This window comes from Lycium barbarum, chromosome 12 (genome assembly GCF_019175385.1).
Source record: "Lycium barbarum isolate Lr01 chromosome 12, ASM1917538v2, whole genome shotgun sequence".
In the NCBI taxonomy this organism is placed as follows: domain Eukaryota; kingdom Viridiplantae; phylum Streptophyta; class Magnoliopsida; order Solanales; family Solanaceae; genus Lycium; species Lycium barbarum.
In genome coordinates, this window is record NC_083348.1 from 79,646,471 (window position 1) to 79,672,670 (window position 26,200).

The 26,200-nt window shown below is 37.4% G+C and overlaps 2 protein-coding genes across 7 annotated transcripts in view; both read left to right on the forward strand.

Moving 5' to 3' along the window:
* LOC132623758 (probable leucine-rich repeat receptor-like protein kinase At1g35710) overlaps nt 1–26,200 on the forward strand; it is a 68,061-nt gene that overhangs the window by 7,176 nt on the left and 34,685 nt on the right. Inside the window, exons 2-15 of one of the 3 annotated variants that reach the window (XM_060338571.1) lie at nt 165–236; nt 1,966–2,037; nt 2,320–2,385; nt 6,569–6,640; nt 6,923–6,988; nt 7,940–8,011; nt 8,146–8,217; nt 8,312–8,383; nt 9,236–9,307; nt 9,424–9,495; nt 9,587–9,658; nt 9,766–9,843; nt 9,943–10,014; nt 10,871–10,936. In XM_060338571.1, the coding sequence (XP_060194554.1) occupies nt 165–236; nt 1,966–2,037; nt 2,320–2,385; nt 6,569–6,640; nt 6,923–6,988; nt 7,940–8,011; nt 8,146–8,217; nt 8,312–8,383; nt 9,236–9,307; nt 9,424–9,495; nt 9,587–9,658; nt 9,766–9,843; nt 9,943–10,014; nt 10,871–10,936 (996 nt within the window). The remainder of the gene's footprint in view (nt 1–164; nt 237–1,965; nt 2,038–2,319; nt 2,386–6,568; nt 6,641–6,922; nt 6,989–7,939; nt 8,012–8,145; nt 8,218–8,311; nt 8,384–9,235; nt 9,308–9,423; nt 9,496–9,586; nt 9,659–9,765; nt 9,844–9,942; nt 10,015–10,870; nt 10,937–26,200) is intronic. The other 2 variants (XM_060338573.1, XM_060338572.1) reach the window with 2 other exon arrangements.
* Nucleotides 16,719–25,281, forward strand: LOC132623445 (uncharacterized). 4 transcript variants are annotated; one of them, XR_009576238.1, is made up of 4 exons: nt 16,719–23,782; nt 23,870–24,253; nt 24,326–24,556; nt 24,620–25,281. XR_009576238.1 is itself a non-coding variant. In XM_060338201.1 (3 exons), the coding sequence occupies exons 1-3, from the start codon at nt 23,981–23,983 to the stop codon at nt 24,818–24,820; spliced, it is 705 nt and encodes a 234-aa protein (XP_060194184.1). In that variant the 5' UTR covers nt 16,719–23,980; the 3' UTR covers nt 24,821–25,281. The 4 variants fall into 4 exon arrangements, 1 of the variants encoding a protein (XP_060194184.1); XR_009576240.1 differs by having other exon boundaries at nt 16,719–22,981; nt 23,061–24,253; XR_009576237.1 differs by having other exon boundaries at nt 16,719–19,548; nt 19,623–24,253.

Below are 26,200 nucleotides of genomic sequence, written 5' to 3' on the forward strand. Positions count from 1 at the left end.
CAAACACACCCGTAATGTGTAATGATTCTAAGATAGAGGGACTAAATATGTTCTCAGATCATATTTGCTCGTCAACGTAATTCAAATATTGTCTTAGATTATATATTGCATAAATTTCGTTATTGTCTAGAAATTGTTAACATTGTTATCCCATTTATCTGCAGAAATTTATCAGAGGGGGATTTAAGCGGGAGAATACCACCACAAGTTGGAAATCTCACTCATTTAACCCGATTGTGAGAATGTTTATCTATTTCTCTTCAACCTGGCTGCTTACTTGCATTTTATAAATACTACTACTAATTTGATTTAACAGGTGGATACTGCGAATGTTTTGTAAATGGTTTGATAACTCATATAGCTTGGTATTGCTTTGTTGTTTATAGTGAGAGCAATACATACAAATGGTTTGGAAAATATAACAATAATAACATACCCAATGTCAGTGGCGGACCTAGCCTTATAGAAGGGGGTTCAGAACCCCCTTCGGCGAAAAATTGCACTGTATATACAAGGTGAAAATTATTTTTTATGTATATATAGTAGACATTGAACCCCCTTAACTTCTTCATTTATGGCTTCTTTATATTTTTGAACCTCCTTGGCATAAATCCTGGCTCCGCCACTGCCCAATGTAGTTCCACAAATGGAGTCTAAGGTTTGGAAAAAAAATACCCCACCTAAAATTATAATATGAAACAACTCCACCAAAGCTATTGGAATTCAAAGAATTGACAAGTGGGTCCCAGAAAAAGCTTCATGGGGTTCAAAGAGGAAGAAGGATTCATGAAATTCAAAAATTTGTTATAGTCTCAAAATCAAGAAAGATTTCATGGGGTTCAAGAATTTGCTAGAGTTACGAAACAAACAAAGAATTCATGGGGTTCAAACCTTTATAAGTTCTTTCATGTTATAAGCAGAGTTAATTATTGTCCGAATTTTATTTTTGTACTATTAAATTATGGCTATTTTTCTTTTAATTACTTTTCAAACAGTACCAAATTTTCACAAAATAGTCCACCATTAGGATCTTTTGCCCTTAAATAGAAGCGGGTTTGAAAAGAAATCATTGGTGGAGATAGCCTGTGAAGAGGTAGAATCTTCAGTTAATAACTTAATATGTTGAGAAAAAACTATTTCTGATTTTTTTTTTGTTGGGGGGAGGGGGGGGGGGGGGGTTAAATCTCAAGGAAGGAGCAAAGACTGGTGGACTGAAAAATAAGAAAAGTTATGGTAAGGCTTGAATGAAGGAGCAAATAGAATCAGGCAGATGGGTATTACTAATGAAGAAACGACTAGGCCAAGGCTATATAAGCCCCACATCAGCAAATAGTAGTAACAAGAAATATAATTAATTTTAATTATTATCTAGAAGAGTTACACATATGAGTTCTAATAGACATATCTCTTTATCTTCACACTATATATAAACTCCAATTCGAGAGAAAATGTTAAATGAAGAAAAGATGATAGTACATTTTTGGTGCGTCAGGGTATTGGCCTAGTGGTAAGGTGTTGAGCTTAATGTGTGGGTTAATGTCTGGTATTTAAGTGGAGAAAGGTAGAGGAACGGGCCCATTATTCGCCAATTTCGGGGATTTCTCCGTTATCCAAAAAACAAAAAGTGGCTTACCAAATAGTAACTCTACAATTATTGTTTTGGGTGTCAAAAAGCTAACAATCAACATATGGTTTTCTGTGAAATTATCTGCCTACCAGCACCAATGTTGTACTGGCTTGTAAGGAAGTTTATGTTTGATAATGTAATCTGCCTGTGGAACATTGCTTTATCTTTGCCTTCAAAAGCTATAGACTTCATTTTCTTCCAGAAGGTATATAGCAGCTTGGTGAGTCCCATGCTCAATTTCTTCTGCATTTGCAGTTCCATATGATATGTTGATTAATGAGTTATAGTTCTGTTGCTTTGTTTCAAAAGTCTAGTCTAACTTGGCATGGATGCTTCAGGGATTTAAGCAGAAACAATCTTCATGGACCAATCCCTACATCACTTCTCAACCTCCAATCGCTTTGTTATTTGTGAGTGGTTCACTGTGTTGACAATTATCTTTTGGCTATCTTATTTCTGATGGATTGGGAGAAGATCGAAAAGCTCCTCGAACTATGGAGGAGCACTTTGTCCTTTTCAAAATTAATTCGTCATCATGTTTATCACTATTGTATTGAGCAAGACAATGAGGAAAGCTTAATTTTGCATACCTCTTTGGTTAAATAGAAGAACACCTTCTACTAAATATTTATATTTTCCTTTTGTGGTCTGCAATCTCTATATCTTCTCTTACCAAATAATGTGTTTTACAGAGATCTTTCTGAGAACTCCTTGAGTGGGAACTTGCCAGCATTTCAGATGAAGTCTTTACAATACATGTGAGTTTTGCTAATTGATTAAAACAATTTGAAATTTGTTATTCCTGAAGTTGTTTCCGTTAAGTTTGTTACCACATACAAATAACGGAACTGTGCAAATTTTGAGGTAGATATGAGAAAATACTGATCATTATGGAATTTCAGGAACTTACAACCTTCTATTCTGTCTTTTTAATCCTTTAGCTTAATTTCTCTGTTAGAAAAATAGATTTTAATCAGAAAAGAGTAGGCTCTGAGGCGTGAATAATCAGTACTTTCAAGGAGATCTTGGCTATATATGCTTTAGAAGATCATGTACAAATCTCTTCAGGATACAACGACACTGTATACTGCAATATTTAACATAGCTACCTTTTAAAGAAGCCTAGAATTTATAGAGTTAGACCAGTTTCTATTGTATGGGCATTGTACGTGTACCACGTCAATGATTATAAAAAATGTATACAAGAAATACCAATCATATTAAAGGAGCAATTGACATTAAAAAAAAATACAACATTCGTTCAGATGATGAAATAATGCTAATACATTGACGTAATACTTGAATCCAAAATGACGGAATATCATCTGAACTTGGGAAGGGTTGGCAGTTAAAGATATAGAGGTTTTTAACAAAGCTTTATAGGGTAAATGGTTGTGGAGGTTCGGGGTGGAGGTACAAGTTTGTGGGGGTGGGGGGGGGGGGGGTTTGATAGTTGATAATATATGGAGTTTTGGAAGGGGGTTGGAGAACTAGAGATATCACTTTTCTTTTCAGTTGTAGGATGTGGAGGAATATCATGAAGTGATGGGATGATTTTCGGGAAAATATCTCATTCAAGGTCGGAGAGTAAAATTTTGGGGACATAGGTGGCGTGGGGACGTGATATTCAAATATGAATTTTAGAGTTTGTACAGAATATCTTGCCAGATAGACTTGACGGTTCAGCATATTAGGGGGAGAGAAGGTGGAGAGATTTTTAGAAGGGAATTTTTCCAGAGCTTATTAGCCTTACTGCATAGACAAGTCAATCAGGGTGATAACCCCGATGTTTGGTGGTGGGGCTTGGGAAATTTTGAAGTTTTCTCTGTGAAGTCTTTTTATGAGAAACTTTTGGTTAGAGAGGAGCATATTTTTCCCATATAATAACATATGGATTCCAAAGGTGCCAAGGAAGGTGTGCTTCGCTTGGATAGCCACTAGAGGGGTTGATTTTGACATCGAAAAATCTTAGAAAGAGGAAGGTTGTCTGCGTCAGTTGGTGCTACATGTGTAAGGAGATGGGCGAGGGCGTGGATTATCTTCTTCTACATTGCGGGCTGACTATGAGGTTATGCTGGGGTATGCTTAGGTGGTTTGACACTTCATGGGCAATGCCAAACACCGTGAGAGAGTTGATGTTCAGTTGGAAGAGCGTGAGAAGACGTGAAGATGAAGGGCATGGAATATGGTACCACTTGCGCTAATGTGCATTGTTTGGAGAGAGAAATAGGAGAGCGTTTGAAGGTGTAGAGTCGAGTTTCTCTCAGTAGTCTCCGTTCCCTTATTTTCTTTTGGTGCACACAAAAAGTTCCTTGTTGTATAGATGAATGGGTGGAGTTTGTAGAGAATCATATCGTTTTGTGAATTCTCTACTTTTTGGTGTATCTCTCGTATAGGGCCGTTGTGGCTATGTTTATGAATGAATTTACATTTACTTGATAAAAAAAAATCATCTGAACTTGCAAAGCTGATCAGTGTAGTCAAGTTAGATAGTATTTTTAACTACAGTAGATTTAATATATAGGTAAATGTGTTATGTGGTTGTATCTCCCATAAGACTTATTCACAGATTGATTGATAACCGTCTTCTTGGTGTATGTTCCATTCTATCTCGTTGGCTACTATCTTTAGATAGTGAGAAGAAAAAAAAAATTACCAAAGAATGGTCCATAGTACAACACTGGTGGGCTGAAAAAATAAGTCTGGAGTTTAGCCAGCAGTGCAGAAGAGCAAGGTTGAGGTGAGAGAACCAAGGAGGACAAACAATGGGAGTGAAGTTTTTGTAGGGCTAACAGAATCAAGGCAGATGATACTGCCAGTGAAGAAACACTGGGGAAAAGGAGAGATAGGGGAAAAGACGAGAGGGACTATCTATTGGCAACTTCGATGGTCAGGGAGAAAAAGTTTCAGACTGGTGTGAGAGACAAAGTTCTGTTTAGGAATGACAACAGAGAAAGCCAGTGATATGGATAAAAAGAGAGCCACCGACAGGCGCTGAAGTTAGGAGGGATTGTGGACAATCTGATTGACGGAGAAGGCTTTGAGATTGAGGAACCAACAAGAAGCTTTGGTTGTTTTGACGAATAAGAACGATCGTAGAACTAGGAGACTTGGAGTAGTACTATTCCTTAGACTTCACTTACAGTTGCTTCACTTACACTTGCGGCACTTACAGTTGTTGGAGGAGACTGTATTTCTAGTTCTTTTTCTTGGATAAGTTTTGATAGGGAATTTAGAAAAGATGAAGAGATTTTTGGCAGTGGTAATTGCTGATATTTAAAAATAAAATAAAAATTGTTTGCTGGTATCAGGGAAGGGGTGAGATTCTGATGAGAAGGGTTAAATGATGAATTCGCGGCAAAGAACATCAGAATTGTTGTCGTTCTTCGAAGAATAGATTTGACCTCTTGATTGTTGTGACATGAGGAGGATCACCTATGTTAGTTGGCATTTATGTGAAAGGTTCGGGCGAAAACGTAGATCATTTCCTATTTCATTGCAAAGTGGCTAATCAGTTATGGAGGGCGGTCCTTAATTTGTTTCGGATGCAATAGGTGATGTCGGGCACAATGAAGGAGGCATTGTAAAGTTGGACTCATAGGAGGGGGAAGAGAAGTAAAAGGGCACGGAGTGTTGGCCCCTTAGGAATCATGCGAGTTATTTGGAAAAGAGCAATAGGAAGGCTTTTGAAGGGGTGGAACACTATTTTTGTAAAATTGCAATGTAGTTTTTTGTTTCTGGTTTCTTTTTGGTGTAATCATGGGGTCCCTATTTTTATAGAGGATTGAATCTCTTTTGTTGAGAACCATATTTTGGTGTAGGTTCTCTTCCTTTTTGTATACGGTTTGTATACAAGGTTTCCATAATTATTAATAAATTATTTACTTTATCAAAAAAAAATTGTTATGACATGAAAAAGGGAGGATTTGCTGGCTAATCCGATACCATGAGAATGTTTTGTAAACGAATCAATGGCTCTTAGAGCCCGTATTTCTTTGCTATTTATAGTGAGTGATGTACGTACGAGTATATCACCCACTAGATGAGTATATCATCTAACAATAGTATTTACAAGAAATATAATTATTGTAATTATCAGTGTTGTCAAAGGCACACTTAAAGCACGCTTAAGCCTTGAAGCGGGCTCAAAACATGTTGAGTGCTTCGCCTCGTTTGATGTGCTCTTTAGTGTCAACATCAAGGCTCTAAGACATACTTTTCCTTGCCAATGACCCTTTCAAGAGGCTATAAGAAACAATTGATATTTCACTTTATTGTAATTTTTTTTCAATTTTGTTGTCCACATATTTGTTATTTTGCTTATACTTAATAGTCTTGGACTAAACTTATATTTTTGCATTTTTTCTCCATTTGTGCCTTTTTCATTGAAGCCTACGCTTTATTAGCGCTTTGCGCTTAAAGCCCCAGGAAACCTTAGATCTTTTTTGCGCTTTTGATAACACTGGTAATTTGCCCACAAGGGTTATCACAAATGAGTTCTAACAGATTATCCATTTATCTTTACATGATATACCAACTTGAGGAGAAGTGTTAAATGAACAATAGAAAATAGTTTACTAAATAATAATTCTACTACGTATTGTTTTAGGTGCCTAGAAGCTAACATGCAACATACAGTTTTCTGTGAACTTTATCTGCATTTACATGCACCGCCAACACCAATTCTGTAGTTGTTTGTAAGGAAGTTTCAGTTTGAATACTGGCATAAGATCTTTCCAAATGTAATCTGCGTCTGGATCATTGCTTTCTCTTTGCCTTCGCTTTAGTGTTCCTTTCCATAAAGACCATATGACAGATCAGTGAGTAATTTTCGATGCTCAATTGCATCTGTATTTCCAGTTCTATATGTATGTTGATTAATGATTTATATTTCTATTGTTTCGTCTCGAAGTCTAGTCTAACTTGGCATGGATGTTACAGGGATTTAAGGGGAAACAAGCTTGATGGACCAGTCCCTAAATCATTTCTCAACCTACAATCACTTTATTACTTGTGAGTGGTTTACTATGTTGACAATTATCGTCTATTTTATTTCTGATTGGGGCGGAAGACGATTGAAAAGCTCCGTTCAGACTTTGGAGCAGCACCTTGTCGTTTTTCAAATTAATTGATCATCATTTTTATCACCACTGTATTGAGAAAGGCCACGAGGAAAGCTTAATTTTGCATACCTCTTTGGTCAAATAGAAGAACACCTTCTACTAATTTTTTAATAATTTCCTTTTGTAGTCTGCAATCTCTGTATTTTCTCTGACCAAATAACGTGTTTTACAGAGATCTTTCTGACAACTCCTTGAGTGAGTACTTGCCAGCATTTCGGATGAAGTCTTTACGATACATGTGAGTTTTCCTACTTGATTAAAACAATTTAAAATTTGTTATCATGAAGTTGTTTCCCTTAAGTTTGTTACCACATACAGATACAGAACTGTGCAAATCTTGAGGTAGATATGAGAAAATAGTGATCATTACGGAATTTCGGGAATGTACAGCCTTCTATTCTGTCTTTTTTACCCCTTAGCTTAATCGCTCTCTGTTAGAAAAATAGAATAAAAAAAGAAAGGAGTAGGCTTTGAGGCGTCAATAATCACTATCTTTAAATAGATCTTGTCTGTATATTCTCTGGCAGACAACATACAAATCTCTTCAGAAAACAACAAAGACATTGTAATCTGTAAACTTTAACGTAGCCACCTTCTAAAGAAGGCTAGAATTTATAGAGTTAGGCCAGTTCTAAGTATGCATGTCGCATATGTATGCATCAATGATTAAAAAAACAGCTTACTAGAAATACCAATCATCTTGAAGGAGAAATTGCAGGAAAAAATACAACAATCCTTTAAATGATGAAAATAAAGCTATTTCATTGACGTAATGCTTGAATTCAAAATGACCAGATATCAGCTGAACATGCAAAGATGATCCATTTAGCTAAGTTAGATATTATGTGTAAATATAGTGGATTTATTATTAATTTGAGATACAAATATGCTATGTGTTTGTATCTCAACTAATATTATTCACAGACGATTGATTTTTTGGTGTGTGTTTCTCTTAGATTGCTTTGGCTACTACCTAAGATAGTGAGAAGAAAACGATTTACCAAAGAATGCTGCCTTTCCTATTCAGAGTAGTCATATCATTACATGAACTTGTCAATCTGTTAATTTTAAAATTTAACTTAAAAATTAAAATTGAAATTTTAAACATAAACTAAATCGTTCAATTTCTGCATTCGATGTGGGAACTTTATCCAAATTAATATAACCTTTTGGGATGTGGCTGATGTAGAGATCTAGGCAGTAATTGTTTTACGGGCCAAATCCCTCGTGAATACGGTGCTCTCCAATCCTTAGAGACTTTGTAAGTATATGTCTTTTTCATTTTCATTTTTTTTTCCCTTTTACCCTGTTCTTTGCAGAATAATTCAGTTAGTCATAATTCAGTTAGTCAGGCTCACACTTATTTTTTTCTTTTCCTTTGGTACATTTATCTAGATACATATACAACAACTTACTAAATGGAGGCATTCCGCAAGAACTAGGGAAACTCTCCAATCTTGTGGTTTTGTACGACTCTGAGGAGAAAAATACTACACATCTTTTATCTCTGTTCTTCTTTCTATTCTCATTTTGATTTGTTCTGGTTTGAAATTTTATGCAGTGCAATGAATGATAATCGACTCTCGGGTCACATCCCATACCAGCTTGGGTGGCTTACACAGCTGCAGTATCTGTAAGTACAAAAGCTTGATATTTTCAAGAATCTAGTCGATTTTCTTTCACATTGGTTCACTATTTTGGTAATACATGTTTTTAGTTCTGCATGCATCAAGCTCAGATACATAAGGATAAGGGAAAATGAACATGAAATTATTGAGAAGTATACATGATCATATGAAAATGTCAATTGATATATATATATATATATATATATATATATTTTAAAAAAGAGCAGACCGGTGCACAAAGCATCCCACGATAGTAGGGTTCGGGGAAGGGCCGCACCCTAATGAGTGTGATTTAGACAGCCTACCCTAATGTAAGCAATAGTGGCTGCTTCTACAGCTTAAACCCGTACCTATAGTTTATATGGAGACAACTTTACTATTACCCCTTCTCAATTGATACAGATATGTCCTTTCAAAATATTTTCTATGAGAAGTGTGCATTGAAATGCAAAATTAGACACTAACAACCGTCAATAATAAAATTTCATGATGCAAACTATGAGATTCTATAACCTAAATCAACCTAGGCATATATCTATAGGACATATTTAGATACTATGGTTTGGTTTTCACATATAGTTGATGTTTTGGGGTTGGGTTAGGTCTCCTTTGCAAAAGAACAAAAGAAACTTTGCTTACACTTTGAGTCAAAATTGTTTCTACAGAGAATACTGTCAATATGGGAAGTATTGGTACAGATACCTACTCCCTTATCGTGGGAAATGTAGAGTTATCAATTGCAAATCTTGACTATATGATATGACAGAAAAAAAAAACGATATTTATGATCTTAACTGTATGGAAAAAGAGAAGAAGCTAAAACTGCATTATATATCTAAATTACTAAATTATTTCAGGGACCTAAGCACCAATTACTTTGTTGGTGAATTGCCTTTAAGCTTCAAGCAGTTGACAAACTTAATTCAGTTGTAAGTGCATGTTGCTCTGATTTTCTTTCATTGCACTATTTAATCAATTAGTCAATTGCAACCACCATCTCTGTATGTTTTTTATTCTTCTTTTATTATGTACATTCTATTTGTAGTGTTGCTCATGGGAATAGCTTATCTGGGAAAATCCCAAAATTAATAGCCAATTGGAAGGAACTCGGCATGTTGTAAGCCAAATTATGTGAAAGCAATATAATAAGGATATTTTTATTTAGTTATTAATTTTTTAGTTATTAATTTAACTTCTTTTCTTGGTAGGATTCTGTTAGGAAATAATTTTAAAGGCCCCTGGCCAAAGGAAATCTCATCAATGGACAGTCTCCTTAACCTGTAAGATTTTTGTTTTGAAGATGAATTTATTTTAGTATATCAAAATATTATTGCATTTTGAAAATATTTGGCTGATAATTTCTCCAACTTTATAATCTTATGCCTAGACAATTGAGCAATGTAGTCACGAAAGGAAGAGCATATGATTTTCCCGATCTATCGCCTATGACTTCGTTGGAAGTATTGTAGGCTTTATATCCTTTGACTCCTCATGAATTAAACAAGTGTTTCTCAATTTCTTGTGATATTGACCTGCAAATTAACACTTATGATGTTGATTCTAGGACATTGAGGAATTGTTCACTTCGTGGTCGCATACCGAGTTATATCTGGGAGCTTCAACATTTATCGTCTCTGTAAGATGATATTTCAGAACACAAATTCTGTCAACTTTCTTCCTTACCAATTTCATTTCTCCTTATCTCCGCTGTTTGTGTTTCTCCTTATCTGTGTGTCAACCATTATGTTGTAGGTGTAGAAGTTGCATCTTGATCATTTAGTGAAAAAATACCTTCCTTTAGTCCACACTTTTTTACCCTTTTAGTGTCCATCTCAATTTGTTAGAGCAAATACCCCAAGGCTTAGAAAAGAATTTCCACCGTCTCAATTTAGAGTGAGGGACCAAATTAGGTATTAATAATTAGAAACATTTTCCACAGTGAGTATTGCTTTTATATAGAAAATACTCTCTCAGAAAATCATTTTCTAATGTTTGGTTCGGTAGAAAAGTGAGTTACATATGCTAATATAGGATATGGGGCTATGGGACAGAATGAACAACAGAGAAGTGTGAATTGAAACAAGTGAAAAGACTTCTACTATAAGTGATGGAAGTCATTCACCCTGTTTTGGTCATTGATACAGAATATTGTATCTAGTCGGATATTGTACATTAATAGGCTACGCTTTTGTAGGGATTTGTTAGATTTTATCAACCTTAGTTAGCAAGCTCTTCTCATGTAGTTATACCGCTTATTGTTTGGGTAATATGGAATATGAAATCCCACCAATACTTGTTGAATAACAGTCATGAAAAACATTTTCATGGAAAAAATATTTTTTAGATTTCAAGATAACAAAACACTGAAAAATACTTTCTTGAGGAAAACATTTTTCTTTACACTAAGACACACCGAAGTGCTCATTTTTTATGTAGCTTATAGATAAAGACATAACCAGATAATCACATCTGTTCTCTTTTCTCTGATATAGGGACTTGAGCTTCAACGAATTATTTGGAGAAGTGCCAAAATCCATTCGCACATCTTTAACATATATGTGCGCTCTCTCTCTCTCTCTCTCTGCATGAGCATTGTGTTTCTGAGCGTGTATGTGAATTACTTACTATATGATGCACCTTGATAGTTGTCTCTCTATGAGTTCGATAATAAGACTTTTGTTATAAGTAAATAAAGATTTTATTGATAATGGGAAACTCCCATATAGTGAACAGAACAGAGAGGACCTAAAAAATAGATGGTTCTCTGCAAAACACATATTCCTTAACACAAATAGGGATCTCATGGGTGCACCAAAAAGATATACGTAAGAGATAAAAGGTTATTCTTCAAATGTACAAAATAGCGCTAATTCCTTCAAAAGTTTCTATTTCTCTTTCTCCACACCACCCACATAAAAGCCAACAGGGCAATGTCAGCCAACAGGGCAATGTCCCATGCCATGTGTCTTCTCATTCTTCTTGTAAAGGCCCAACTGAATAAATCATCCTTTACCACCCTCAACCTAGTCCACGTTAGACCAAATCACTTTAGAGTCTCCGACCATAAATGTACATGGCAATGCAACAGAAGGTGGTCCACGTCCTCCCCTATATTTTCACACATGAAGCACCAACATAGATGATCCTTCTTTTCCTCATATTTTCGGCTCTCAAAATTGCTTCTCTTAGCTGCCAATCAAATATCTAAAAGTACTCGGCACATGCTTACCATTAAATTTAGTAGCTTAAATTTTACAAATTTCAACCATCAAGCTCATTTTACTATTTACTAGATGTCCTATGTCTGTGCTACGCACAGACCCAACACTTTGGATTATAGTATTTAACTTTCAGAGTCTATCAAAGAATTTTCTCAGATGTGTGGTATGCTCTGAACTTTCCCTCGACTTGATGATAACATCATCCATGTAGACTTCGAATCCAAATATGCACCACTGTCACCTAGTTAAGTTTAAACAAGAATAAGAATAAAATATTAGTGATTGGAATATGGTTTCCACCTTCCTTTGTCAACAAAGCGTATACTTCCCAAATCGAGCGATCGTTGGAGAAATTTGATGAGAACTATCTGATTTGCCGACTTCTAAATGATGAAATTGATTGGGTTTATGCTAGATTATGATGTATCTAAGGTTGTTTATCATATATCTCCCATTATTAGTGTTGAATTTTTTGTGTTTAGATAGTATATATATATATATATATATATATATATATATATATATATATATATATATATATATATATATATACTATGTTCAAAATACGATTAATATAAAATACGATTAATATAACATTGTAGTTTGTGCTCCGTATCTAAAACTTTATTATATTCGTGTTTGCTACGAAAATTTATTAATACTTTTTAAAAGAGAAGACTTGTTTAAAATAAAACTATTTTCCTCTCTTTGAGATAAAACAATAGCAATATTTAAACATCAGTTGATACTTTCAATTTTAATTCGATTAATTTAAAGGTGTAAAATACTTATTATTTTTTATCAAATTTTGATTTGGATACTTCTAATTCAAATTATTAAATTAATTTTACATGTTTAAAACGAAACAAAGTAGAAATTGATTTTCTATTTAAACTAAGAAATGCTATTTTTTAATTTTTGGTAAATATTCTCAATTTAGCTCATTTTAGTTGTCATATTGTCTTTTGCATGATTTTTTAAGAAAACGTGAATTAGAATTAGAATTTGACTAATTTACCTTATTCATTATTTGATCTCCATTTGATATTAATCTCTTTTCACATTTATTAGAGTAAGAATAAAAATAAAAAAATAATTAAATTCTATCTTATTTTAAAATATAAATATTTTAAGTATATTTATTTTAGTAAACATAACAAATAAATAATATGGCTGAATAGCAAATACAACAATTAAATATTTTGAAGAAAAGTAATAATATGGGGTCCATGTTTTTTGCTGTGCAATAATTTCATTTGCTCCCACTATTGGGTATTAGGCAGCTCCCATTTCGCCCGTTGCTACTGCGAAGCTCTTTTGCTCGCCCCTATCTCTAAAGGGGCGTAAGCACTTCACTCGCTAGGGGATGGGTCCAATGTCACGCCCCGAACCATGGCCTGGACGTAACACAACACTCGGTGCCTGACTGCATGTGACCGAGCGAAGTACATGCCTTGCTGAATCATCATGATACATAACATAAGCGGAATATAATGTGAATGCATGATGAGCCTTTATAAAACATGTTAAGTCATAATACTTAATAAAATACTTGTTTGAACATGAGTGAGCCAAAATGGCTATATGACTCCAAATGTCTGACATGACATAACTGACTTGTCTAGTCTATGAAACCTCTATCATGAGTCTGACTGAAAAACATACTTACTGGGACAAGGCCCCCAGCATACCTTTAGATTCATAATTAATCATAAAACAAAAGTTGACTAAACCCCGAATGAGATGGGGCTCACCAATAAGCTGATACGAATGTTGTCCTACTGAGCAGATGTGTCGTCCTGTATATCAGTACCTGCATCGTGAAATGCAGGCCCCCGGGCAATAAAAGGGGACGTCAGCACATTGAATGTACTGGTATGTAAAGCAACCGAAAGAAACAACATGGGACATGGATTAACATGATAAGAACTTAAACTGAAAACCTGGACATGAACATGAGCATGAGTACATATGTATATATATAACATAAGTAAAACATGATAAGTAGGGAGAGCATTTCATAGACCGACATGTGATATCACCACGTGGATACGTGGAGTCTGGTACCTCGCCGGACCAGCAGAGCCCCTATACCTTGCCAGGGTATAAGGTGTTAACGTGCCTGATGGATCCATTCAGTGTAAAATTAAGGTATCGTCCTAACTGGGCGGAGCGATCATTGTCCTATGATGGCTACATAGTTTCAGGCTATCTGAGCCTTCTCGGTAATTCGTGCAACTCCCAAAACATGAACATAATATAGTTGGCTAAGAAGCCCATGACTTTCGTGAATTAACTTGTACTTGTCTTGAAATCATGATTTCACGAAATAACTTGTAAACATGGTTTCATGAAATATCTTGTAAACATGTTCTTGATTTATGAGTAATACAATAGTTCATAATCATATATTTGTAATTGACTTGAAAACATGCTTGTAACTTGTAAAATAAAATCATACCGTTTCATATGAACATAATGAGAACGCATGAGAAAGAATTCATGATTCATGGAGTAAGCTAGGATTCCTAATATCCGTAATGGAAGGTTAGGAATATAATAACGAACATAGATACAAAATTCATGTACATACATACGTAATTACGGGCTACCAATATGTTGGGTTTAATGCCCTGGGATTTGAACTTCATAGATTTTAAGAAACGGATCATGGGGAAGAACGTAGAGATTCCCACATGTGGATGGAAGTTCTACATACCTTAACTTCCTGCTTTTGAGTGTATCACAATGTCCTTCAATCCCTTCAACTTTAATCTATAACAATACAGGTCATAAGGACTCTATATTAGCAACAATATCCATGTTTTGTTCATCTAAGCATTTTATCAAACACTTGGTGGGCATGAAGCTCCACAACCTTCATTAATGGTGTTTTCTTCCCCCAATCCCCATTCTATTACTTCTAGCTGATTCTACAATCTCAATTAGATGTAATTGACATCATTCTTCATGACCCATATGAATACAACAATCCCAAGTCAACAATCCAAAAACCCTAGCATAGTTCATATAATTCTCTTTATCAAACCCATTTACTATTCTCCCAATAACTTATTAACACTTTAATCATCATGAAACATCATAAAACTTACCTTGGTTATTGTAGGAATAAGCCTTGAGTTGAAATACTTCACTTGAACAAAACCCTAGTTCCACCTTTTATGGAATTTCTTGACTTGAATGGATTTGATGTGTTTCTCACACTTAGTTTTGTGGATTGATGAAGTGGATCTTTTGTTTCACTTGGATTCTTGCATATGAAGTGTTTGGATGGCTCTAGAGAACCCTTGAGTCGTGTAGGAGAAATGGGAATGAAAAAAATGAGTTTGGGTCTCTTATTAACATCTTAAAATCTGACCCATCGGGCAATTCTACGCCCATTTTTACGGACCGTCAAACTGTTTGACGGACCGTCAAAATGGTCCGTAAAACTACCCAGCAAAAATTGACTTTCTGTTACCATTTTACGCTGGCTTGAGTCAATTTGACGGACCGTATAATTATTTTACGGACCGTCAAAATGAACCGTAAAACTGCCCAGCAAAATATGGTTTTCTGTGACCATTTTACGGACCGTATAAATGTTTTACGGACTGTCAAAATGTTATACGGACCGTAAAATGAACCGTAAAACTGACCAACAAAAAAATGATCCTCTGTGACCATTTGACGGACCGTATAAATGTTTTACGGACCGTCAAAATGTTATACGGACCGTCAAATGGTCCGTCAAAATTCCTCTGCTCGGACAGTCTGTCGTATAATGGGCATAACTCTTTGCAAAGATGTCCGTTTGAGGCCCATAATATACCGTTGGAAAGCTATTTCAAGGGGCTACAACTTTCATCAAGGAAGTTTTCCCAAAATCAAAATTAATAGAGGGGTTATGGTTGTTGGAAGTAAGACCTTCGATAAACTCACTTGCAAACATGCCCCGTAGAGTGTCTTCCAACTTTTCTTTGCCCAAAGACATTTATTATGACTTAATTGGTTTTCAAAACACTTCCTATAACCCTCATATTGGTTCCATTATATTATCATCTTATGATTCAAACTTCGTCCGAAGTTACGAGGTGTTACATCCAACTACTTTCTTCCTCCGACTTCTTTAGCCACTTCTGCATCTGTACGCATGTGGCAATGAATCCACTATTATTGACTTGATGGGGATACTTTGGGAATTACATGAATATTATTTGATTTTTTAATATATGAGGTGCACGTTTTTTTTTTGACATTGTTTTTTTTTTTTTTTTTAATATTGGTTTCACTTTTTTTTCATGAGTTTGGAGAGGGTGGGGTCTACTTTTTAAAAAAAAAAAATATTGCTCGGCGGTTTTAGTATGGGGTTTATCTTTTTTTTTTTTTTAAAGAGTGACTGACGACGAAGTATGGGTAAACCGATGCTTCTATATAATAGAAAAATAGAAATATAATAAAGTATTTCTATCTACATTTTAAAAGAGTTGGTAATATAAAGTATAAAATGTCATTTTTTTGCCCTTAAATAAAAAAATGGGTGGGACCACAAAGGATTTTTTTGCCCTTAAATAAAAAAGTAGGACCGAACACGGACGACAATCTTGCCTCTATAAACCGGCTCTTCTATATAGTAGTAAAGTAATACATATATTATGTTCAAAACACGATTAATATAACATTGTAGTTTGTGCTCCGTATTCAAAACTTTATTATATTAGTATTTGCTACGAATGCAAAGTTGGCAAAAATTTATTAATACTTTTTAAAAGAGAAGACTTATTTAAAAGGAAACTATTTTTTTCTCTTTGAAATAAAACAACAGCAATATTTAAGCATCAGTAGATACTTTGAATTTTGATTCGATTAATTTAAAGATGTAAAATATTCTATTGTTAATGTATGTAGATTGGGCCTAAACAATACCTATTGTTTTTTTTTATCAAATTTTGATTTGGATAATTCTAATTCAAATTATTATATTAATTTCACATGTTTAAAATGAAATAAAGTAGAAATTTAACTTTCTATTTAATCGAAGAACTATTATTTTTTAATTTTTGGTGAATATTCTTGGTTTAGCTCATTTTATTTGTCATGTTGTCTTTTGCACGTTTTTTTAAGGAAATGTCAATTAGAATAATAATTTGACTAATTTACCTTATTTATTATTTGATCTCCATTTAATACTTATTTTTTCTTTTACGATATTAATCTCTTTTCACATTTATTAGAGTAAGGAAAAAATGAAAATGTAATTAAATTCTATCTTATTTTAATATATAAGCATTTTAAGTATGTTGTGCAATAATTTCATTTGCTCCCACTAATGGGTTGATACGCATGTGGCAATGAATCCATCATTATTGATTTAATGAGATGCTTTGGAAATCACATGAATATTGTTTGATTTTTTAATATGGGATGCACTTTTTTTTGGACATTATTTATTTTTTTAATATGGGATTCACTTTTTTTTTAATATTGCTTGATTTTGTTAATATGGGATCCACTTTTTTTTCCCGTGAGTTTAGAGATGGTGGGTTCCACTTTTTTTTGTTTATATTGATTGGTGTTTAGTATGGAGCCTGCACTTTTTTTTTTTTTTTTTAAATATTGGTTAGTGAAAAGTATGAGGCCACACTTTTTTTTTTATTATTGGAACGGACGACGAAAAGGTTGGGCCAACCGGCTCTTCTATATAGGTAAAATTTGTAATATTTAATGTAACAGCCACTCAACATATACTCCATGCTAAATCAGACTTGGTTACACAAGTTGGATGGAGTAGCAATAGATATTTGTCTTTTATCAGCGTGAACACCAAATTGGTCTATAGTATATGGAAACACATTTAACTTGAATCCAACTGCAACTAGCTATTACCAATGAAAAGTTGGCTTTTACTTCTCAGACACCTTTTTTTGTTCTCTGGTTCTTTTTTCACCCTTTTTCCTGTTTCTCTCAATCTAATGAAGTGGGCATTTGCTGTCAATTTTAATTTACTGATTCTTCTTTCCTTTCTTTAATTTGTTTTACCCACCCGATAAATACATTTATACAGTAATATACTTCATTGGCTGCCAGATTCTATGGAAAGGGTACCACTTGTTTGATGGCCATTTTTTCCGAACTAAGAAAATGAATATATATCTACAAGACGAGCATAGAAAGTGTGTTTAACCTTAAAACGTAGAACAGTTAAATTTATACGAGATGCCAAAGATATGTGACTAAATTCAATTAAAGATTTAAATAGCGAGATGTGTAAAGAAAGCGGACAAAGAATTAGATCTAACAAAGTGATGGATACGTATGGCCTCGGGCTAAGAGACCGAGGTCGATATTCTTTTCGTTACGAGCTCTCACGAGGTACAAATAAAATGAAACTCAAGAACAGATGGGCATTGATTTGATAAAATTCTTATGATTGTTGATATGAACTACTTCCCTCCTTGCTGTTGCCAACCCCCTTCATGGATGATGACCTCCTCTTTATATAGTAAAGGAGTTTCAAACCTAGTGCAATTCTAAATAAAACAAGTAAATCTGGTGACAGCTGTATCGCCGAGATCGACGTCGAAATATCTGGGTGAGGACGGATATTTCGGTCTTCTGTTAATGGCAATCGATCGCCCTTCCTTTATCGCCTCATCCTTGCCGAGCTCGAGACCTCGTTCCTGGTGAGACGGTCATGTTGTGTCCGAGCATAATCATGACAACGGGAAATCGAGCGTGCATGTGTCCTCGGTTTTACCCGTATACAGATAGTCCCCCCATTTCTTGAGGTGCAGTTACTAACGGCGGGGAATGGATCCTTAACAAACTGAGCAGCTGCCTTTAATTACCCGGTATGGAACGTTTAAGTCAAATCTCACTCTGCCCGATGCTGGGTCATTATTACCCAGCCGCCAAATCTTTTTGGGGAATCCTCCTTGTATCAGAACTCTTGATATGCTACAGGATCTCTTAAATCTCCTTCTATATAAAGCCCATGCCTTCTTTCTTTCCCATGCATCCTCACTTCTCTAAATCTCACTTTGTTCCTCCTCTAAACCTACTGATATTCCTGCATTGATCCCATAAGACTCCTCGAATCTTCAATCTTTTTGTTCCACTGTTGAAGATACGCTTTGTTAAGGAGAACCTTCCACGATCATGGCCTACGTACTGTTACTGACTCAGGGTGAAGCTCAATCTTCATTCATGCCATCGACTGGAGCCGATGGTCCTGATAGAGAGTTAGAATCTATTGCTGCGGGTATTGTCCCGTCGGGTTTTATTTACGCGAATGACTGCAAAGTCCTTCACCATCTTAACCCGGTGAAAGATTTCGAATCTTATATCGATGATAGCGCCATTACCATGGTCAGGGAAGATTGCCATCTAGGTGCAGACGTTGACCTTCCCGACGGGGAGGGTGTGAAAATAACTCATCACGTTCTCGGTTACTCGTTGTTGTACACGTATCCTTTTGCCATAGGGTTCGTCCTCCCCGTTCATAGAATAATCGAGGACTTTTGATGTCGATATAGAGAATGTATTGGGCATATCGCCCCGCAAATTTAGAGGCTCGTGTTCTACATTGAGAAGTTGGCCAACACTGCCGGAGTCGCTTTTACCCTCGATCACTTGCTTCATTTATATATACCTCAGGTGATCCGAGGGGGAATTGTCCAGTTGATTCCCAGGGGAAGTCGAAGCCTCATTGACCCTGAAGACGATTATGATTGAGGATGGCTTAACCGGTTCGTGATGGTACGCACGGTTCAACTGCACCGCCCATCATCTGTCGATTTTCCCCAAGTGTAGAACCCTTCATTGAACCCAGTTGAGCCCACGCTCGAAACTGCTATTTTTGAGTGGGTGATTGCCCTTCTCAGGGGCTCGTAGCTTAGGGCGTTCTTGGAGAAGAATGGCACCCGAAGGGTGGAAAGGCAAGGACCATGGTAACTTCTTTATCTGAACGTTTTGATCCTTATTTCTCTGTATCATATCTTAACTCAATATCTTTGGTTTCCAGAACTTCACCGAGGAGGGCTCCCAAAGGGAAATCGGTAACCGAGGACATAGTTCGGGGAAGAAGAACACCTGCTCCACTGAGGCCACCCAGACGTTTGGAGGCCGACAGTTTTCCCGTTGTGTATTCGGGGGTTGGATCCCGAGTTCGAACTCGCCATATTATGGGGACTCGCTGGGAGATGCCTTTGGGTGAAAACACACCAGTGATCGTACTCGATGAGGAAGATTTGTCGGAACTGGATATCCCCGGGTCGTCTACCTCTGGTGCAAGTCGTGGGGACAGCTAATCGGTATCACCCGTCATTGCCGCATCCCGTGGATATATAATACGCTCAAATTACACCTATTAATGGCGTAAAGCGGACGTTGTCAAATATAGTAACCCAACAAGGTTGGGGTCGAATCCCACAGGGAATATGGAGAGAAAAAGAGTACTAATCGTATGCGATACCAGTCTTTAAATGTTTTAATCCTATTCCGGATAGTTTGAATTGATTGTTGAATAATGTAATTGAATACTTTGACTTAAAATGTAATTAATGTGAGAGAGAGACTAAGGTTGTGTTCCCCAATTTGATTAGATATTATGCTTCAGGTTTCAATGTGATATACTTCTAATGGTTGTTCTATGAATATGCACTTGGTCTCTTAAGGACTTCTTAATGTTTCCCAACAGTTAAGCAGTATTTCCTCTTTATGATTCTTCCGAATATAAAAGAGTTACAATCGAAGAGCGACCAATAATGCCAATTTAGACTTATTCTTATTCCTAAGTTAGTCTATTAAACGAGGGTTAACGCTTCGAGTCATTGTTATTCAATCTTACCAATATTGACTCTCTTTCCTAAGAAAAGTCAATATAATGGCTTCGGCTAATGCTTGCAATCATTACCCAACGTTACAACTCAAAGATAGAATAAATAACAACCATTATGCATATATCAATAATAGAAACCCATTCACATAATACCCATCATGGGATTCACAACCTTAGAATTGAAATTAGCTACTCATAATGTTTGTTGACAAAAAAAACTTAAAGATTAACATAATACACTTACAATGCTAATACAATATGGAATGGAAGTGAAGTTGTTGCCTTAAATGCTCAAAACCCTTCAACTATTCAATCCTTGAAATTTATGCTCTCAAAGGAAATCTGATGCCTCCATTAAAACCCTACATTAAGTATTTATAGGGCCAAAAGTCGTGTCAAGTTTCTGGACAAAAATACCCCTTCGCGGCTGAGTTACGGACCGTAACACAGGTTACGGACCGTAACACAGGTTACGGACCGTAACACAGGTTTCGTCCTTTTTTGCCTTCATGTTACGGCTTCATGTGACGGACCGTAACACAGGGTACGGTCCGTATCTTCCAGCGTATCTGGCCTCAGTCTTGTGGGCAATGAGGTACGCCACGACGTTACTGACCGTAACGTACGTTACAGACCGTCCTTCTGGGTGTAACCTGTGACAATAATTTGGTAACTCTCTGGAAATTTGGCTGGTGTTACGGTGATATGTTACGGACCGTAACATGAGTTACGGACCGTAACACCACACCGTAACACTGATTGTTTCAGTGAAAACTTTCTGGAAATTTAGGCCTTGTTACGGTTCAATGGTACGAACCGTAACATGAGTTACGGACCCCGTTACGGTCCGTAACATGAGTTACGGCATGTTACAGACCGTTAGTTAGCTCCAATTTGTCCGTTTTTTAGCGTCTCGTTTCATTTCCGATCCTTAGTCAACCAATCCTATAAAACACAAAAATAACATAAGAAACAATGTAACAACACTTAAAAACAAGCATCATTTCTAGTTACAAAGGCATAAAATGTGCCGAAATTCACGGCACATCAATATACTCGGAGATCTCATCCTCCGACTTGTTAGCTTGAGCAAGGATGTGGCTTCCTTACTTTTATTTTCCAATTACTGGTCATAGAGTAGGGTTTCTTCTGCTTATTTTTTTTTTGTACCGATGTATCCGGCACAGTCAGGATATTATGAAATGGAAAAAATCTTTAATGGAATCTTGCAAATTGGTTGTTATTGGACTTTATCGAGCATCCCCCGTGTAATTTTTGGTACCCAAACTTTAGCATATGCGTTTGTTGTATTCGATCAATAATTGTTTATTCCATAATCCGACTGAACCCGATGTGTTTTGCTACCGGTTTGAATTTCATAGTCCATAAACATTCATTCCATAATCGAGCATCCGGTTACTAAACTCGGCCATGACCGGTTCGAAACAACACCCTTTGCGAGATATTCGGAAGTTTTACTTGATCATGGAGAGGTTTGTATGAGGTTCCAATCTAGGTCCCTTCGGAAGGTCGATCTGTTCGAGCACGATCAGTTGGTTGAGTAGACCCCCCCGGTTGCTTCTCTCGTACGCTTCCCATGATCAGATAGGATCCAGGTCACATCCATCACATCCGTTTGACATCGACACGTGTCAAAGCCCCGTTGGCTCTGAAAGCGGTTGTAGAAGATCGACTGTCTCGGTCCCACTCTATAAAAGCAAGTTTTTTTTTTTTTTTTTCACTTTTAGATTTTTACCAAAGAATTTTTTTACCTTCGTGTGCTCTGAATACTTTGATCTTGATATCTTCAAACCTTCAAACCTCCATATCTTCTTCTTAATTTCCGTTCCAATCTTCAAACCTTCATTTTAGACATTTTTATCTTCATACTTTCAAAATAATGAGCAAATATTTAAAGGCTAAGGCCGGTGAGACATCCTCCGCTCCTAAACCAGAGCCGCTGCTTACTAACTTCGTTCCTCAAGACTGTTCAACAATTCGGGACTTCAAAGTCGAGAAACCTTCTGAACAGGGGGATCGAGGTGTTGAAATATCAGCCTATCTGTGCACGATACCTCTGAATAAACTCGAACAAGTCAAGGAAGATTATGGGTGGAAAAGGAAGGAGGTCGTTATTCCCGACCAAGTTTAAGCCATAACGACCCACGTAGATGGGTACTTGAGTATTTATACCTACCCTTTCACCTTCACCACACTTAACCCTGTGGTGGTCGATTTCTGCAAGCGGTACGATATCACCCTCGGCTAAATTCATCTGTCATTTTGGAGGATCGTTGTGCTCCTTGGTTATTTTGCTACAAACGTGAACATTCCGTTCACGGTGCAACACCTTCTTGGCCTATACAACCCCCGCGTCTTCAAAGGGGGAATGATAAAACTTTCTAAACTAGCTACAAAAGCGCCTTTCTCCGATTTAGATGAAGATAAGGACCGAGGCTGGCAGGGCAGGTTTGTTCGAATCAGGACAGCGGATCTGATCTCTGCTGACAAATTACCGTTTCCCGAGAAATGGAACCCAAAACGTAAGTAAATTTACATCGATGTGATTCGGCCGTATGCTCGCACCGATACTGAACTTTTTATTTGTTCGTATGTATGCAGCGCTGATTCGAACCCTTGGTGCGGTTCCTAACCTCGACCAATGGATTGGGAAAATATGTTCGCAACTCACTTACGCCGAACACACCTGGAGGCATTTATCCCAGTCCCATTGGGAGGCTGGGACCCACGGTAAGTCTTTTCCTTAAAGCGTTGACCTTTCTACCCTGTGTAGTATGCCACATTAGTTAGGTAATGACTGTTCTTCCCTTTGTTTCATAGGCTTGTCAATGGCCACCAGAATTCGGGGCTAGAAAACTGTCGAGGCCTCAGCTGATGAGTAGGATATCGAAGCTCCCGATCAGGGAGACCTGGTTGTAAGGAGGAAAAGAAAATCCTCTGAGTCATTTCGAGCTCCGTCCTAGGCTAAGAAAAGATTGAGGGACGTCACTTGAGAGGCCTCATCAGAGGATATCTCGGCCCGTGCTATGGATGCTGAGGTCGTTGGTCAATTGTTGGACCATTCAGAAGACGATGATCAGGTTTTGGGTGGGCATCGTCTTATTGATGAGCTCCTCGAGCATGATTTGACTGGTTTTGTTGTAGTTACTCCACCGTTGGTGGGAAGTTCAAGTTGAATTCCGAGTGATATCTCGAAGTCAACGGATGCCGGGATCTTCGGATCGAAAGTTGGGGTCTCTGATCATACTTCTACCCGAAGTACTGAAAAATTGCCAGCCGCAGCTGCTGGATCGAGGGCAACTTCATCGATATCAGGCTCTAAGGTACCTACTATCCCGCCTTTGTACGATATTGGCTCCGTTCTCTCGATACAAGTTGTGGCCTCATCTGAAACGATAATTTGCATACAGGATTCTCCGCCGCCATTGGTGGATATTCCTGCCGATGATGAAAAAGCCAAAGGCGAGGTGACCGAGCAAAGGGCGGCCGGTCATGGGGATTACGAAATATTTGCTCCGGGTATGTCGTGTTTCAAGAATTTGCCCATCCCTATAGCAGAGCGTTTCGGGGTTAATTCTGGCCGCAAGTTGGAGAAATCGTTTCCTGCCCCTAGTGTCGGCCCGAGTAGGAAGAGGCTAATTACTTTTAAGGTGCCGACCGATATGAACATGTTATCAGGTCCTGTTGGGGTATCCAGCTATCTGTATCCTTTGGTATCCCAAGAGGACCATAAGAAAATGGCCGAAGTCGATGAATCGTGCCTGTTCAACGAGGCTCAGCACGCATTGAATCGGGTAAGTCTTGTCCTTCTCAACTTTTAATTTCATGCCTCATTTTAATAACTGTTTTTTTTTTTTTCCTCATAGGCCTCCGTGCTTCACCATGCAAGCTTCCACCGGCTTAGGCATGAAGTGGGTCGACTCAAGGAGGAGCTCGAAAGTAAGAGTCAGGAGGTGGACGAGTTCATGACTCTATATGAAAATAAATTGCAATATATCCCGTCTCTCCTTGATCTTTCCATCCTTATATCGGATTTAGCAGCAGCTCGAAACGAAGCTGCCGAAGCCAAACGGGAACATGACCAGTTGGCAGAGAAGGTAAAGGCTTTTGAAGTTTACAATAAATCTTTAATAGCCGAAGCTAATGCTCTTGCTTCTCAGGCCCGAGCTTATGTTAGCCAGATTGATCAACTCCGGGCAGAGCTTGATGGGATCAAACCCGAGTTTGATTCCCTCCACGAAATAACCGTCGGTGCTGTGTCCGAATGTGATGTTCTCCGGGAGCAGCTTTGGTCATCGGAGGAACAAATTAACGGCCTTAGCGCATCACTTGCTGCGACCGAGGTGGAAATGATCGATTGAGCCTGGTCATCGCCGATCTGCAAGATGAGCATGGAAAGGCTCTTGATCAGATCTCGGGTTATGATGATATGTTAGAGCAGTACAAGGCCGATGTGATTGCTGCTGATAAGGCCAGTAATCTTAGAGCTGAGCACGAGCGGTGCTTGTCTCGAAGAAATACCCTCGAAGAAGTTCAAGCCACTGGTGTGGACTTATCAAAGTTGATCGAGGAAGCAAAAGAGCTTGAAGCGGAAGCAAAGGCTGCGTTCGACCCCGAGGATTTGGATATCGATCTCGAGTTAGCCGATAAAGAGGCCGAGGGGTCGGATGAAGAGTAGGTTTGGGGCCTCGCGCCCCCTCTTTTGTTTTTGCATATTTGTTTTGAGGCCATTGTCCGAGCCTTTGTAAATCTAATTTATATATGAATTAATTGAAATTTGTGTTTAATTTTTGCAAAGAATTTCCACGTTTCAGTGTTTTACTCGGTTTATGCCTTCATTATAATTTGTCGTATTGCTTCAGCTAGGATAAAATTTGAATAGTAACGGCCCACGACCGGGCTTTAGTTCGTGTTATCATTAGTCGTTGCTTTATTCATAGTTTGCAAGACAGACCTGATTGTGATAATTTTGCATTTTTAGACCGTGGTCTTTAACCGTTTTAGGTCGCAACTTTCGAGCTTGCCTTTGTTTTTTAGACCGTAGCCTTTAACTGTTAGACCGTAGCCTTTAACTGTTTACGCCATAGTTTAGACCGTAGTCTTTAACTATTATTGCCATAGCATTTGTTTTGTAGACCGTGGTCTTTAACTGTTATGCCATAACATTTTTGGTATTTGGTAACATTGGATCCTTTTGATCAAAGTAAGTTTTTTATTGAAAAAGCCGGCCAGAGATGCATTCGCAATTGTTGCCGCGGCAAGAACAAACTAAGTGGACACGATTCAATCGATCGTTTGGTCCTTACATCTGATCCTATTGTTCAGGCCTTGGCTTTTACATGGTTTTCACTTAACTCATGGTATAGTAGTCCCCTAGTATTCGAGTTCGAAGTATGAGGGCTCGAGTACTATTATGCAGTCCCAGGTTTTCGGTCTCTGATCTATGCTCTATATGCGTAGCACGCTGTTCGGCGCTGCCTCATTAAAAATCTTGCCGAAAACCCACTTCGGGACAAAACGGTCGAAGGGAAAAAGAGTGCAACACGTGCTTTCAGTCCTAAGTCTATGACTTCCGGGTATCCGGTGTGCTATTTTTGCTGTCCTTTGGGCTGCATCCCTGCATGGTTAGTTCGAGAGAGAAAGAAGCAAAAGAAATGCCACATTCTAGTTGTTTTTCAGCCGGTTTCCGTCTTCATTCTCGAGCTGATAAGAACCTTTTCCGGTTATTCCAGTTACTCGGT